This window comes from Scomber japonicus, chromosome 14, assembly GCF_027409825.1.
Source record: "Scomber japonicus isolate fScoJap1 chromosome 14, fScoJap1.pri, whole genome shotgun sequence".
Taxonomy (NCBI): domain Eukaryota; kingdom Metazoa; phylum Chordata; class Actinopteri; order Scombriformes; family Scombridae; genus Scomber; species Scomber japonicus.
The window spans coordinates 19909572-19926533 of record NC_070591.1 but is presented as its reverse complement, the minus strand read 5'-3'; the positions used below and the strand labels follow the sequence as shown (position 1 = coordinate 19926533).

General features: G+C 38.0%; 1 protein-coding gene across 1 annotated transcript; it reads right to left on the bottom strand.

Moving 5' to 3' along the window:
* Nucleotides 1-10392: 10392 nt before the first annotated feature.
* Nucleotides 10393-13122, bottom strand: gfral (GDNF family receptor alpha like). The gene is made up of 8 exons (XM_053332634.1): nucleotides 12747-13122; nucleotides 12167-12322; nucleotides 11922-11981; nucleotides 11485-11800; nucleotides 10931-11187; nucleotides 10763-10843; nucleotides 10555-10636; nucleotides 10393-10462 (listed from the first exon to the last, which is right to left on the bottom strand). The coding sequence occupies exons 1-8, from the start codon at nucleotides 12958-12960 to the stop codon at nucleotides 10393-10395; spliced, it is 1236 nt and encodes a 411-aa protein (XP_053188609.1). The 5' UTR covers nucleotides 12961-13122.
* Nucleotides 13123-16962: the final 3840 nt, after the last annotated feature.

Here is a 16962-nt window from a genome sequence, read left to right as displayed (position 1 = left end):
ATTACATAAGCTACTGATTCAATGTCTGTATACTGAAGTTGTCTGGGAGGATGATCTGTGTGAGTGTAATGTCAAATGTGGTTGCTTTTGTCTCCTGCCTCTCCTGTTTACATTCTACTATGCTGTTATTGTCAAATAAAAACATTGAAATTGGTTTGTGTCACTGTTTTTATTTTATTTTATCTGAAGCAAATAAGCAAAGAAATTGTGGTAGGAATAAGAAAATCCAATGCCACAATTTATAAAAACAAGCCTGTTGAATTCTCTTAGTTGCTGATTGCTATACTTTATCATGAAATAGTGATTCAATTTTCAGTCACTTTGTGGACTCAAAGTGTTTTGATTTCCTCTCTGCTGTATTGGGAAGGTTAAAGTTAATGCGTTTTATCTGTTCTTCAAAGACGGTTAGCATTTTGAGTGTTTAGATTGATATGGAAATGAAGAATCTATTTCCTCACTGGAATAAAACAGGTCACTGGAAGTGTGATTGAGGAGATATTTGATCATAAACCAAAGGTATGGGTGAATTTAAAATTTGACCTGAAGATGGCCCTACATACACCAAAGTTACAGTTCATACTGAGAGAACATCTGTACCAAATCCTGGTACCAGTTCATCTATAGATTTTGAAATATTTCACTGCATGTGTGACAACTTTGACCTGCTGGTTGCACTGGATTAAAGGTCAGGGTGTCAACCCATCCAATAGTTGATCAAATATTTCAGTTTCAGTGATTAAAACAACTAACCATCATTTCCATCATTAGAGGCACTCCGCTATTATGGCTGAAAAGCTACATTTAATTCAGTTGTGTAAATGTGTGCAAAGTGTAACAATTATATAAATTGTCCAAGGTGGATCACTGGATCACTTTCTGTTTTTCTGCCTGAAGGCCATGAAATAAAGGTGGACACACAAGCTGCCAGTAGCACTCATGGCAGAAAACAAAGTGATTTAGGATAGTGAGAGTGAATGCCACCATGGCCGTAGCTACCATTGAGGACACCGAGGTCATGTCCTCAGTATTTTTTTCTTGAAGTTTTGCTTCATTGTGAAGTGAAAATAGCATCAATGGACCGTCACATGACACGTACTTGCAGATGCCGCTGCCATGTCAAAACGAAAGTAGTTGGCTATAGCCAGCGGCGGAGCGAAGTCTTGAAATCCACCAGGATTTTTTTCACCGGCCCCAGCCCCAGTGTTATGTCCCAACTGGTTTCCAATTTAACTGGTTTCCTTACGAACAGCTCCAGCTGTGTTGCTCTTCCATCAGCAGATTCGTCCCAAATTCACAAATACATACAGCATATTACTGGAGATTTTTATGTCGCAGTTATATAGTGCTCACTTCCAGAAAAAAATATTTGCTGCAGTAGATGTGAACTGCGACTTGAAAATCACCAAATATTGTCTACTTTTGTGAATTGGACTTGACCCAATTTTGCAAACTGTTCATTCATTGGACGAGCCCTTTTCTCCCTTTCCCAGCAGGCTGTGCGCTCCAGTCCACATTTTAAGAACAAAGAAAGAAAATAATATATTGCAGTCATAGACTGTATGATTGCAGTTTTTTAAATATACAACCATGAAAGTTGTAGAATACTGAAATAGGAGTTGATTTAAGTTGCAAAATTGGAAATGATAAGAAAGAACTGGACCACAAGAGGCACCATGACGAGGAAATACACAGCAAGAAAGCTGTATTAATACATCATGGATTACAAAGTAGTTTCAGAAATCTCTTGGTCCTGTTTTTGACCTCGGTATTTGAAAAATCCTGGCTATGGCCTTGAATGCCACTTGGACACTTCCAGCTCAGCCCTATAGGAACTTAATAAAAACACTTTTTCAGCTAAAGCTGAGAGAACAAGAAAGTGGCCTCTCTGAACATGACCCTGTGGGAGTAAACTGGGGCAAAGCAACAAAGAGCTCAGTAGTACCTCTGAAGCCCTCTGAACAAACTGTAGTGTCTCTGAGAGTGTTAAGAAGTACCAGGAGAAGGCCACTTTTACTCTGGCAGGGTTCAACATGTCAGATAAAAGAAAGAAGGCAATGTTGTTCAGAGATCACAAGGATATTTAAAACATGTGAGAAGGCTGTGAAAAATGACCTACCTTAAAATAAAGGAGGAGGAACAGAGGTTGACAGTTTTTGGTTTTAATTTTTGGTTTGTTTGACTCGAATATAAAACCAGGGACTTCTTCAGAAGCACTCATGAGCTCACTTAACAAAGACGAAGAAGAAGAGGAAAAAGTTTCAACAGCAAAGCAACTACCCCTTTAACTCTTCCTCTCCTATATTTACATCTTTTTCTCTCATCACCATGCTCAGCCCAGTGTTTAGCACTGCGGCAGCCACGCAGCAGGAATGTTTTGGCTTCCAACCATTGCAGGTCTTTTTGTGTGCATATAGCATGTGTGTTTGTATGTGGTGTGTGTTCACTTATAGTCACAGTCTCTCTCTGTGTCTGTGTGGGTTTCCTGTGCTGCAGCTGCCTCCCACAGTCCAGACAAGCTGCTCAGGTCATATGCTGAAATCTAAACAGCCCATTTATAGCAGCTGTGAAGTCTTCTTAGCTTCATCTGCATTCTTATTAATATTGCTAATAGAATCAAATTACGGTTGTCCATATTTTTTACACATATGATACAATAATACAATATCTGATAACTGCTAATTTAATTTTTAAAGAAATTATAGCAGTGACCTGTTCTGATGACCTTATTTCACACGTACTACGATAAATGTCACTTATTTGGCTAACAGGCACAGAGCTAAATGTGCCACACTTGGTGTACACTTAGGTTATATGCAGGCAATTTTCCGAGCTACTTAAAAATATAATATAACATAATGGTGATATATGACTACTGAATGCGTTGCAGTTGTGTTTTTACAATGTGGTGGTACCGTTATCTGCTGATGTAACGCAGCAACACCCATATGTACCTACCTTTAGAGGCTAATGATCACAATAACGGTCTTCAACAAACAATGGCGGAGAATGAATCCAAAGATACATCATTTGGATCAAAGCATGCATGCAGGAAAAAGTCATGTATGCCCTTATATCTACCTGTTTTATACTGCAACCCCTTATACTGTACAATAAACAGACTGTGTTTAAGCACTTTACAGTTTGCCTCTCATTCCCCCAATTCACCCAGATGGCAGTGAGCTAACCAATCATAGCACTTGCCTTACCATCAGGAGCAGTTGCGGTACAATGTTTGGCTGAAGGACACTTGGACATGGGGACAGGAGACTCTAGAGATCAAACTGCCAATCCTGTGAATAGAGATGTGACAATTTTACAAATTTTCCACTCTGACAAAGGAACAAGATAAGGATCTCCTACAGTATTTGAATAATGCTTGGAGCAATCACGCATATGGCCTCAATGTGTTCTGGCAGAATAAAGTGGCATAGTGAAACACAAATTAAATAGCCACCTAACACAAAAGCTGCAAAGCATGTCGTAATTCTCAGAAGTACATAAATAAAAATCACCCAGCTAAACCCATTGTCTGTCTTATCATGTTACTCTTTTCTGGAGAGTCTTCTGCAGCTGCTGAGAGCGCCCTTGATATATTTTGCTCCCACTATAGGAAGAGACTATAGGTCGAAGGACGGTTAACGACTGTTAACCTTCTCATACTTATCTACTTACCTTGGCTTTTGTGAATCAGTAATCCTCAGTTCAGACACTGCAGAAGCTCTCAGTTAAAGGGGCTCAATGAGATTTCAATTTCACCGCTAGACGTCGCAGATCTGGACTGCATGTAACCAATACAAAACTGGCTCAACCCCCCCACCCCCACTCTCCTTCCCCTCGCTCTCCGTCTGCTCCTCCCCCTATCTGCCTGTTTTCAGTGAAGCACTTTCCATCGGTGATGAAACAGCTGATTGATGATACAACGGACCATTGTGATGTCAAGTAACGAAGTAAGTAATACAAGCGAGAGTAATGTATTAGTAACGTATTTCTAATGTAGTGTAACAGTTATTAGCTTTCCAATGCTAACGTTAGCTAACTGCTAGTAGTTCAAAATTAACAAGCTGAACACATAGACTGTATAAAAGAAATGGACTAACATCCATGACGCCACCCATTGGTTTGTGGACTGCTGCTCGGAAGCCAATAGTTTCGAATGTAGGCAGCACCATCTTGAAAATTTCAGGTGACGTAATGCGGCAGAGATTTTCAGACCCGCCCACTAAATTCTGAACACAGAAATCTTGAAACACAGTTTGTGAAGCCTAGCTCCACAATTCAAATCTAAATGGTTGAAATGCTCTTTACACCTTTTTTAGAAATATATTTATGACCTATTTAATGTGTTTAGAAGAAAATGTTTGAATTCACTGTTGGTGAGTCATATAGTTCATTTGTATGTGTCAAGTTTCGCACAAAGAACAGTCTGCTTAGATCATTCTTCAAGATAAAGTCTTTGAATGCTGGAGTACAACAGTATTGCTGGATCACTGGGCACAGCAGGTAAACAAATAGGCTCTTTCCCAGAGCCTGGAGCATTTGTGTCTGATCAGTTATGAAGCACTGAGGTGCTCTAAGCGTCTCTCTTCAAGTCCCTCTGTTGAGAGTCTTATCATGTCTCCTTGTTGTGATCATGTACTGCTGGCAAAACGTTGTGTCTTCCCTGGGATGTGGTATCCGTTGGCTCTATGCAGGTTTTGCAACAACCTCCTCTCTCTGACATGAGGCAGCTGTTGGCTCTTGATAGGTTTTTAAACCTTTGTGAGAGTGGCCTTTTTCATGTATTTCTCTTCCTTGTCTTTGAGCAGAGTGGAACATTCTACCTCTTTGCAATATAATCCTCCCTGCAATGGGTCCAGCTCTCAGTCTCTTCCAACTTAATCACTGTAGGTGTGATAAGGAGCACCTGGTAGGGCCCTGTTCAGGTATATTAAGAGCACCCAGTCTCCTCGTCTCAGATTGTGTGGCTGGCCCTCCGTTACCTGCGGGAGTGCTGCTTTCACCTGTGTGTGAATTGAGTTCAACATTTTGGTTGAGTGCACAGTAATTAAGCATTACATCTTCCACTGGGTCTGAGCTGAGGATGTGACTTTTTTTCCAGGGAGTGTCATTCCTGTATTTATAGGACTTCCACTGAGAATTTCAAATGTTGACAGACCTGTTGTGGCCCTCCCCTCATGGCCATGAACACTAGTGGCAGTGCCTTGACCCATGTAAGTCCTGTGTCACTACAACATTTGAGCAGTTTGTTCTTATTTGTCCTGCTCCACCACTCTGTGGGTGATAGGCATAATGCTGTTTCAGATTGATTCCTAGAAATGTTGAAAGTTGATTAATAACATTATTTTTAAAAATTGTTCCATTGTCACTGCTGATCTTTTGTGGAACATCCTATCTGGGGACTATTTCTTTCCACATGTTTACGATACCCAACACCTCTTATTTAGTCATAGCACATGCATCTGGTGTCCAGGCTCTGTAGACATAAATCACTGCTCTCGGGTTAGGCACCTCAATCATTGGGAGAGTATAGACGTCCAGTTATCTCGTATTCTGGGGTATATGGGTGAATGTGTCTGAATCTGTCTTGTCTCTGCCTCAGTTTTCCTCATCATAAATGCTTTCCAGTCTATTTCACCTTCACCTTTCCTTTTCTTATATTTTCCCAATGTATAGCCTTTGTATCTGACTCAGACTCAAAGTACCATTTTCAGGAAAATACAATTTCCCCAAACCCATGCTTCTCACACATCATTTTTGCACATCCCACAAGATAAGAAATTTGAGGTTTGGTTTGTTGTTGTTTGTTGTTATTGTGCAGTTACCCATCAAACAGAGACCTCTGAGACTTGACATTCATTCATGTTAGACATTATTTCATTTATTAATGAATCGTCACTCTTTAATTGATGGTGCCTTTTATGGTCTACAATACTGAATCCAATGGGAATGCCTTATCACACAGTCTCCCCCCATGATCCCAACAGCAGTCATCTCTCACCTCAGGAGTCAATTTCGAGTCCTCATCAGGAGATGTAGACTTTTCTGGGTTTTTCAATTTTGGATCCACTCACCAGATGCATGCAGATCAACTTGTGTGGAAGGTGGATTGAGGTAAGTATGAGCTAGGCATTCTGGGACGAGACACCAAATGTGGATATTTTACAATTCTACTCTGACAAAGTGGAATAAGACATGGATCCCTTACAGTATTGTGACATTTTAATAATGCTCGGAGCAATCATATGGATATTGATTTAATGTCTGTGTTCAGGCAAGAGTGGCAGAGTGAAACACATTAAATAGCCACCTAACACGAAAGCTGCAAAGCATGGCATCATTCTCATCAGCCTTATCTCTCAATTCAGTTCTCATTTCAATGTGCTTTATTAGCCTGAAAGGTGTTAGAGAAATGTTGCCCAAGCATCAAAATACAATTTGTCCAAATATTTGAACAGCACAAAATAACAGGGACTGTGGGGTCTGGGAGTGGATGAGTGACTGTATAGTGTGTGAGCTTTGTATTGTGAAAAAAAGGAAAATGAATAAAAGAACAACACAGGAGTGTGTGGGGAAGAGAAGAGAGTCTGACAGCTTCTTTGGCTTTATACAGTACAGGGGGCACACTGGTCCCTGGTGTGCCCCATTATTTTTTGGTTCAAACACCAAACAGAACATTTACTCTGGAAACAGACACTCTTGATTTCATTTTCTTCCTCTGCATTTTTCCTTTCCATTCATTTATTACCTCCAACTCATGCAGCAGTGAATACATAGAGTAACAGGACAAATCTGTGTTGGCTCTGTGGTGATGGCATTTCAAATCTGATGCCTGCTGTGCGTCAAAGGATCCTCGAATGATGCAGGTCAAATGAGGCGCATCAGTTATAGCTGTCTGTGTGTTTGGGGCTTTCATCTCCAACAAGAAAGAAGACATCAGAAAAAGAGAGTTAGATACAACTATCTCTCTCTCTCTCTCTCTCTCTCTCTCTCTCTCTCTCTCTCTCTCTCTCTCTCTCTGTCTGTCTCTTTGGTCGCTAATTTATTCCCTGATGGTTTAATGTTGCTGTTGAGTAACATTTAATGTGCTTTAGGTAGTTTGCCTGGACACTGAAGCTGTTGAAGATTACAGTGAGCTGTCTGGACACACATGGGATGATCCTTATTCAATTGGAACTAATCCAGTGGTTGTTCAGTCACATGTTGGTGTTGTGTTCTTTGTCAATGAGTGTGCAGCATGTCTGGCTGCTTGCTTATGAGAATTTCTCCAATCTTGTTTGTTTTAAGCTGAGCTGTATATTCAGTAAGCTTAAAGTGACTCAAATTAAAAAATTTTAAATACGAGAAATTAGAATAACAACAGTGTTCTTCTACCTTTTCTGAAGGTAGAAGAACTTATCCTGCACTGCTTCCTCAACAGTATGGTCCCTCCGCCAGAATGGGCACTTCACCTTAATGATGACTGTCTCTCCAAACAGACCATTGGGGGAGGCACCCAGGACCCCAGAGTCAGCCAGCGACAAACCAGATCCTCTGACCTTCATGGCCATGGCTTCCTCAAAAGCCTTGATCCTTTTCTGCTCATTAGCTATACCCCACTGTACAGCTAGTACTTCATGCAGGTCCTGATTTCCACAGAGCCTGGAAATGAGCAAAGGGGTGACACACACGACCTGTCCTTGGGGGATGCCAGAGGTGACTCTCCTTCTGCCCTACTGATGCTATCTGGAATGAGAAGCCCAGAAATCCCAGTAAACTAGTTATGAAATTAATTGAGCAGCCACTCAGAGGCTTGTACTCCCGCTCTGGAAAAAGCTCCTCCAATGCCTTGACAGCAGAGTGGCAGCACTTGTACTCCCCACATAGGGACACTCAGAGAAGATAGAGTGGATGACTCAAGAGTCACCAGTGGAAACATATTAAGAGGAAGAAAAATACTTTTGAAAAAGCACACTCACAGCCTTTTTAGCACAATGAATGGCTTTTGATGTGATTGGACTTACAAACACTTACATATACCTAAAGGGGCATACTGTTCTTCCTAATAACTTTTCTTATTATAATAGTATACTATAATAGTTTTCATATTAATTTATAAAAACAATTTAAATTGAATATTATATATACTTTTTTATTATTCATTCAGTTTTAAACACCTAAATAAACCTCTTACACCATTTCATCTTTTTCACCATTCACCTTCTTATTTCATCTAAAATTCACTTCTTATATTCACTGTGGCAAGATAACAATATGATTAATGTGACTCATGTAGTTTAATGTAGATTGTTACCTACCGATGTCTGCACTCACCACAACTTTGGATGTCTTGTCTTTCATACTGGAACTCACAAGTCGGCCCTCAAACACACTACACTCCAGTACTTGGCCTGACTTGTAGTGATTTTAACCCCTTTGGACACTTTTGTTCTCATCTCTAAAAAAATGCAGCATGTCAGAGAGGGAAATCATGGTTGCTCTGAGATAAATGTGTTGTAAATCAACATACAGATCAGTGGTAGCAGTAACTCAATGCAGGTTTTAAACATTTCCATGGCAACAACACACTCCACCAATCAGAGGTGTCACTGTTACACTGTGGGGTTGTTGGTAGTGCAGTACTTCTCCATGACGTTGGAAATAAAACTATTTCTTAAAATAAGGTTGATATCATACAAACTTGTGGTTTCTATGGGAGCACATACCATCGTTTCACAATATCGTGGTAAGTCGATCTTGGATGAACATTGTGGCTCATAATCAGATTCTCAATCCAGAATATGAATGGGATTTTCACTTCTGGAACTTCACAGTTGAATTACATTACAGCCCATTTCATAGCTGCTGAAGAGCTCTGGTTCAATACTGGACGAATTTCAAACATTAGTGTCCCCATTACTGTAAGTAGTTGGACACAAAAATATGGGGAAAAGGGTCCAGGCTAAACAATTCCAAAGTCCAAAAGATCCACCCAAAGTAGTGTACAGATGTATGCCAATAACAGGAAAAATAATTAATTAAAAAAGGAACAATATTTTGTTCTAGAAGAAATGAAATCTATCTCATCAAATGTCCATGTTATCCAGCATATGTAGGAAAACACAGCTCTCACAACAGGATAGCACAACACAGGAGATTCATTTTCAACCCAGGATCAGTGTAACCCGGTGGCAGTACATTTCAGAGGTGCAAATCACCCAGTAGCTTCTCTACATATATTTGCATAAAACATGTTAGATCTCTGCAAGAGGATGAAATCTGAATACCCTCTTACTTCAAAGAGAGAGTTTTTGTATTTTCACTCTTCAGACTTACACATAGAGTTCTGAATCAATAATATGATATTAAACATTTTCTCTAAAGTATAAAAAAATCTTGGTAGCTTCATGATGGCTTTCTATTTTTATATTTCTAGACTGACATTACATTACATTTGACTTACATTTCAAAATGTCGCAATTTGTAAATTTATCAGGTGTGTTCCTTAATGAAGAAGCAAATTGTAGAAGGGTTTTAAGAGCCAATCTCAGTATAAGAATATTTCGAATGTACTATAATATATTTTTGAACATTTATGATGTTGATTCTGTTATACATGATGTATATCTGATGTAATGTTTATATGTAAGATGTATCTTTTGATATTTGTGATATTTTTCATGTATTGATTTTTGAAGTAGGGCCTTTGTAATCTGGCTTTTTCCATGTACTTTATTTAATTATTAATTGCTTTGAGATGTCCCCCTTGGTGGTGTGGATGGTTAACCACAGATGTCATCATAGAGCTTCTTAGCCCATTTTTGTGCATGATTTATAAATCTTTATGAACATTCTGACCTGACGATCAAAGTAGGATGGAAACATTGTCGATATTAAACTTTTGTGGCAGGCTATGAGATCACATCTGAAATAATACAACATTCACATTCAGAAGTTTATTAACTGATACAGTGGGGACCTACAGCATCAATAAAACAACACAAAAAGACAATGGATGACAAAAATAGAAAGCAATCTAAAATGCTTCAGATGTTCAGAGATTCATTTGAAGAGATTAATAGCTCAGGACTTTCATTCAATACTAGTGATTTATCTTTTACTTTAGAAAGAGAAAAGTGTTGTCATAGTTCTAAAAGAAAACCATTGTAATATAAACTCTCTGATATACTGAATATCTTGTCAAACATTACATCATCTCACATGCAGGGTCTTTATTACACCAAACTGAAATGTTTTATCAACCCTCCGCAATAGATTAATGAAATACCACTATTCAGACTAGGTAAGCAACATTATCATCTGTTACACAAGTCATAAATAATGTCTTGAAGAAATCATGCACAATGCTGCCACAATAATGTATCTGTGCTGCATTTGATTAAAAAACTAGAAACATCAAAGAATAACAACACATTTGTTTTTCTGAGGGGGGTGAAATCTTTTTCTATCTTTTCTTCTCAACACCCTACAAGACAAAAAAAAGAATGGAAAATAAATGCTTTGTATTTTCTTTAAATATCAGAGAGACTTTCACTGACTTACTGTTAAAGCACTTACCATATTGTACTGATAACAGCCAAAGGCATTAATATAACAACTCCAACAAGCAGCACTGTTGAAAAACCATACAGCAGATAATCTGAAAAGACAAATAAGTTAACATCTGTATTTAAAGTTGCAGTGATAAGTTCTCCTCATTTGTTTAAACAACCCATTAAGTGTTAATTTTGTATGGATAGAGTGTCAGTAATAAGTGGAATTTTACCGCTTATGTGTGTTTGACCTTTCTCTGGCTCATTGATTTCAGGAGGTTTAGAAGGACCATCATTACTTTTCCAAGGTCTCACTAAAATAAACACAAAAAAGCATTTAATTACTTCCAATAAAGACATTAAGTAATGAATTCATCTTGTAAATTGAAAACCCTACTCACTGAAGTGTGATCTATTATGAAATGCATCATGAATCAGGTTGCACGTCAGAAGAGCAGCATTGTGTACTCCTTTGCATGTGCAAGGATAGTGGAGTGTTGTGCCTAAAGTGGCAAAGAAGGCTCTTTTACATTCAGAATCTTCACCAAAGATGAAAGTTGGATCCATCTGCGTGAAACATTCATTTTGGAGGTCAAAGTCGCTGCATTGTGCTTCCTCAGAGCTCCAGCATTTAGCTTGGAAAGTTTTTAACAGGTTTCTGGAAAAATCAGAGAAAGCATGTGCAAGTGGAGATGTTGTCTGCTTTGCTTTTTGAACATTTGGGAAAAGTAGATACAGTACATCATCAATTTGTGATGTCCTGTAGTAAGCAATAATGTGTATATCAATTATGTTACCAATTTAAAATTTTAGGCAAAATGGCTTTTGGAAATATGATTAAAAAGAGGTTGATGTTTAGTTATGACACTATATATTAGACTAGATAAGAATGTATTACTTTCTCATTCAACATTTTTAATCAAATGCTGTCGTGTGAGACAGAATATCTACATACCTGCAGCGCCTGTCTTTAATACACAGGTCGACTGTTTCCTGGCAGATCCAGGTCTCCTCTCCACATGTGCCACTTTGCAGAGCAGTTTTCATATGCAGGCAGCTTTGATCTGCAGCCCTGCAGTCACACATGACCAACATCTCTGCAATATTGTGTGGCATGCTGCCATAGAATTGCTGAGTTGCTTGCAGACAGTGGTCACGGTTGCACCCCTCTGCCCTGCATGCCTGGAGAACAGGTACCAGATACCTGTTGCAAACTGCATCACTGACACAAACTCGTATTTGCTCCATGCAGGATCCAGTACCATCATACACTATAGAGAGAAATATAGGAAGGGATTTGAGAAACATAATTTTTTTATTGACTGAATTCAGAACATCATTTTATCTTCTCATTATCTTTCACTTCAACTTGAACCATAATAAAATAATTACCATAGTTTATTAAACTGCTCGACTTCCAGTCTACCACTGTGCTCCTCTTCTGTTGAGCTGCTGTACAAACAACAGGAAACATGATTAGCTCCAATCTAACAAATGCCCTTTAAAGCCAATCTGTTGTTCTTCACGCTCATTCTGAAACACAATAGTCCTCATTCATGCATCAGACCGCCTTTGGTAAACAAAAATGTAATTTGCCTATAAATGCTTTATCTTAGACTACACTGAGAATACTGCACCTGGCTTTTGGTGGCATTGTGTGGCCAGGACTTGTATAGAACCACAAAGCTCCTCTTCCCAGGCACACACACATCCTTGCAGTGAGGGAAATTGGTCCAATATTGTTCGGATGGTCATGTCACAGACCTCTGAGCCTTTTATTTGGCACCTTTCATCTTTAATATCACAAACACATGAAGGGGCAGGACAAGATTTTCCATGTGAGCAGGGTCTTGTGCAGGTGCTCTCTAATGTGCTTGCTGCTCTGCTTGTGTGTCTCGTGATGGCCGTTATATTTATTATTATATTTAGATATACACAAACAAAACCGTAATACTGGATTTTAATGCTACAACTGACATATATTTAAAGGTAGGCGAACACCCTCATGTATTTATTTAGTTATGTAGACTTTGCTTCAGGCTATTGGCTGATTTATTACATTTAAGCCATATTCCAAGAGATGCAATTCAATTGAATGACCCTTATGTCCCAAGCTGTCAGAGTAAATCATTACTTTAGTAACGCCACTAGAAAACATAAAGATAACACCATGTTACGATGCCCCTCAGCAGATATTGTGAATTGTGTCATTTTTACCGTCACAGGTCCCGCCATAAAATGCCTTTTCAATCTTGCATAAATCTGACATGCAGGTATCCACAGTAGCCCAACAGTCAGAGGGAGTAGATGAAATGTTGAGGCTGGAAATCTGAGGAATAACAAATCCTGAAAAGTACAAGTAAAAGTACAATGCAAAAATTGTAAAAAAAAAATAAATAAATAAATTGATTGTTATTTCAAATCTGTACATTGTCAGATTCAGTTCAACAAACACCACAGGTTGTAGACAGACTTATAATGTGGTACATGCATCAGAGGGTGCAACAGTTAAGCCATACTTTTAAGCCCTACTTCTACTAACATTTCATTACAACACAGTGCTATGTTAAAACGAAATCAATAGGCTGCTATATTTCACTGACCAAGATGATTTATCATTCTGTATCTAGTAGAGACATCTGACTTTGACTCACCAAGTATGACTGCAGCTTCCAGGTGTAGTTGCATGATAGCTGCTGTAAAGGCTGTGAGTGGACAAGCTCTGCTGTAGCTGAAATGTCCCTCCGGTACTTAAGCAGGGATACACCCCCACAGTCAACAGGATGTAACACATTTACCGGAGGCTACACCTTACACAGTATAATGAAATGACAGATGCAATTCATGAACCACACAACCCTAAAACAAGAGTGACATTTCAGTGTATTTAAGGATCCTGTTTTTTAAAATCATTTAGGCATATCACTGTATTTCTATAAATTTATGAAGTGTCTACCAGATTGAATTTGCAATGAAAATGTTTTTGCAGCTACAACAAATACTGACATGCAAATTTTATATAGTTGATGTGTGATTGGAATTGCAAACACACACACACAAGGGAAGGGGGTTGTTATTGACTGAAAGTGAGTGTTTGTATTGTATACATTTGTATGCTGCATTAGAACTGTTGAATGAGACCAAATGGTAATTGAACTCGTCAATTTACGTTTCTGTTATTCTTTTCAGTCTTTCCATCGTAATGTGTTCAGATAATAAAAGTTTTACAGTCACTGGTCGACATGTCAAAACCAGTTACTTAAATTGAAATCTGCGCGCTAGTCATGCTGAAAATGTGTGTTTTTTCTATTGAGCTGGTAACATTTTGAGTTTGGTGATATGAAACCTACAAGTTTGGGCATATTACTTTTTCAGAATGTTTTTCCACACAATGTGAATTGTAACAAAGATGCCAGACTGATTGAAAAAGATTCAGGATGCTGACACAATGACAAACATGCTAATGACAATATAGATGTAACTAAACTTTAATTTCCATTTTTAAGTTTAAATACAAGAGAGAATAGACTAATTCAACTGGTTCAAACTGGCCATGACCAAAAACAATTCAACAAGGGCTGTGTGTATTGTAAGAAGTGATTTATAAAAAACATACTTTGATCTTTAATCAAGACTGAACGATACTCATAATGCACCCTGAATGATATGTGTGATTTTGAAACTTAAAAATGTTTTAAGATTTTAAAGTTCAGCAATAATCAGAGCTTCATAAAATATCCACCAACAGTTAGAAATCAATCAATAATTACCTCTAGAGATCTAAAAACTGTATAATAACATAACACTGTAGTCTGCTCTCAATAATATGACTAGCTGACAAAACTCAGACAGGGCTGATATATTATTAAAGTTGAGTGTTTGAGCAGAAATCAAGCTTTATAAAGGCCTGCATGTCATATTTTAAATGTTTTTGTTGTCTGTTATTGTCACATTGCATTCTTTATCTTTATATTCTTCTTTGCGTAATTCTTTTATAATATATTTTTTTCCTGACTGCTTTTATTTTATTAATTTAATTCATTTGACTTGACAAAGGACTTGATTCTTTGTACATTCACTCATTCTTTTTTCAATCTTTGAAGTTGCAAAACACAACATTCAGCCACTAGATGTCGCACTACAGCATTAACGTCTCAGACCACAGCAAATGTCTGTGTCAATTACTTTAATAAAGTTGGGGGGGATGGGCAACTCACAACACTCAGGTCAAACTGTCCAGCTGAGCAGTGCTGATCTAATATGGATCAAGATTCTGTTAGAGAGCTTTGTGATGCGGTCGCCATCTTAGAAGGACTGCACTGACTGCAACATGGACCTACCAAACCAATGAACAGAAAAGCTCAGATAACAACACACAGAGGTAGTGTGGCTTAATTCTCTGTTTTGGTTACCATTACGCCACTATAACTCTACATAGCAAATAGTAATTTGCTGATTTCCAGTGAGACTCAGTGTCCTTTATGCACCTTTAACAAAGGCATATTCACACAGTTCATGACTGATTGATTAATACTTGTTTTGTCTTTATGTCCATTATGCTTAGTTGTAGGTCTTTTGCTTGCCTGATTGCACTCTCTGTGATTTTAATTGATTTACCTTATTGTCTTAATGATTTTCTTAAATGGAAACAGCAGACTTTTGTTATGTGCACTGAACCATGCACAGAGGTCTCTCATTATGTTAGGTCTAATTTCTATCAACAAACACTGGAGCTTTAGTGCTGTGCATGCATACCTTTTTTTAGATTTATGTGTGACACTTGAAGTTTTTTGTCACTTCAGATACTTCAAAATTGTTTGTCCAATGTAAGGAAACAAGTTTTAAATTTGAGCAGCATAAAAAATGTGTAAATAACATTTAATCCAAGTTAGATTATGTTTCATAGTAATTATAATAATTGGATTATTGAATTTGTGGCCTATGAATAAGTAATAAATAAGTTTATTTGTTGATTCATCATTCAGAACACTTGGGTAAGAGCAGATTCGTGTGGTTAAGAATGTTTCATGCACCTGGAGCTGACTTCTCTTATTTTTTCTCTAAACAGAAATATAAGAGAAAATATAGGAGAAATTTAAGAGAATGATGCCGCATGAGGCCCAATGGTCACAATCACTGGAGTTTCAGGCTTTTATCGTCTCCAAGGGAACTATTACATAGCGGAGAATGATTTTAAAATAAGACTAGGCTTGCGACCAGAAGGTTGTCAGATTGTTCTCTCCACAAATACGATGAATCTGGGTGGGAAAGTGAAATAACAGTGCCTATGGTGTAACTGCCCCATTATGACCACTGGGATGCTCTGGAGGAAAACACTTGGCTGCCTGTACTGGGCAGGGTGAATGTCTTTAACTGTCTGACTGAGCTGGAAGGCACTGCTCTTGTAGTACACTCAAAATATGTGATCACTGTGGTGTTTTATTTTTTAAACTGTTTATATATCATTTTAAGTTAACTTTTGCTAATTATAATAAGAACAAAGTATATTGGACAGCAGTATATTGACAGAGGTCCAAGATAATTAATATCCACATCTGTTGTGAGGAGAAATTTTAATTTAGTAGGAAAGACAAGAGCGGAACCAAAGAGCGCAGGTAGTGTCACCCCCAGTTTCCCAACGCAGGGGCTTCTGCCCCCTTCCCAGAGGAAAATTGGGAAGAGAAGTGCATGGTTTGTGTCTTCATTCCTCTGAATATTTCACCTGTGTTTTTCAGACTGAAGATCGTCGAACACAAATCATTTGTTAATGTGGTACTAGCCTTGGGCCCCGTAACACTCGCAACATTCCCATGATAAATAAAGACTTGAAAAAAACCCATTACATATTATTTAAGTCATTTGATTTCACCTGATACCAAATCAAATGTGTGTCTTGTCTGTTTGTGCACCTTTAAAACAAAATAAAATAACATATATACAACAAATGGCAACAGGAAACAGTTAAACATTTCTGGTGGTGGTCAATTAAGCATTCATCATTAATGCAATTTTTTATAATTTATTTAGATCATCAGTCCAATATAACATTAAATAAATATAAACTTGTATCTAACTCAGGCTTTGTAAAGAGTTAGATGCCTCAAACAAGCAACAGTTCAGGATGTTTACAAAAGGAACCTTTTATGAGGTCTTGGTTCAAATAATTGATACTTATGATCAATTCACTAAGCATTGAAGATCTGACACCACATCTCATTTTTTAAAATTGCACATTTTACAGTTTAGTTTAGAAATAGCATCAAGATATTCAATTCCAATGAAATCCATTGTTTTCCCCACAGGACAGTGTCTCCTGGGCTCTGTGTATGTCAGTGAACTTGACTGGGAGAAACATTTCATTGTATCTCAAAATGCAGCTTTGAAAATCTGCTCTGCCTGACTGGATGTCCTCACAACAACTCTTGAGAACAAG

Coding starts and splice junctions, on each gene's coding strand:
- gfral (XM_053332634.1), bottom strand. CDS start 12,960: ATGTACAGATTTGAAATAACAATCAATTTATTTATTTATTTTTTTTTT. Junction 11,982..12,166: donor ACAATGCCACCAAAAGCCAG/GTGCAGTATTCT, acceptor TTGTTTGTACAG/CAGCTCAACAGAAGAGGAGC. Junction 10,463..10,554: donor GCTGTTATCAGTACAATATG/GTAAGTGCTTTA, acceptor TTTGTCTTGTAG/GGTGTTGAGAAGAAAAGATA.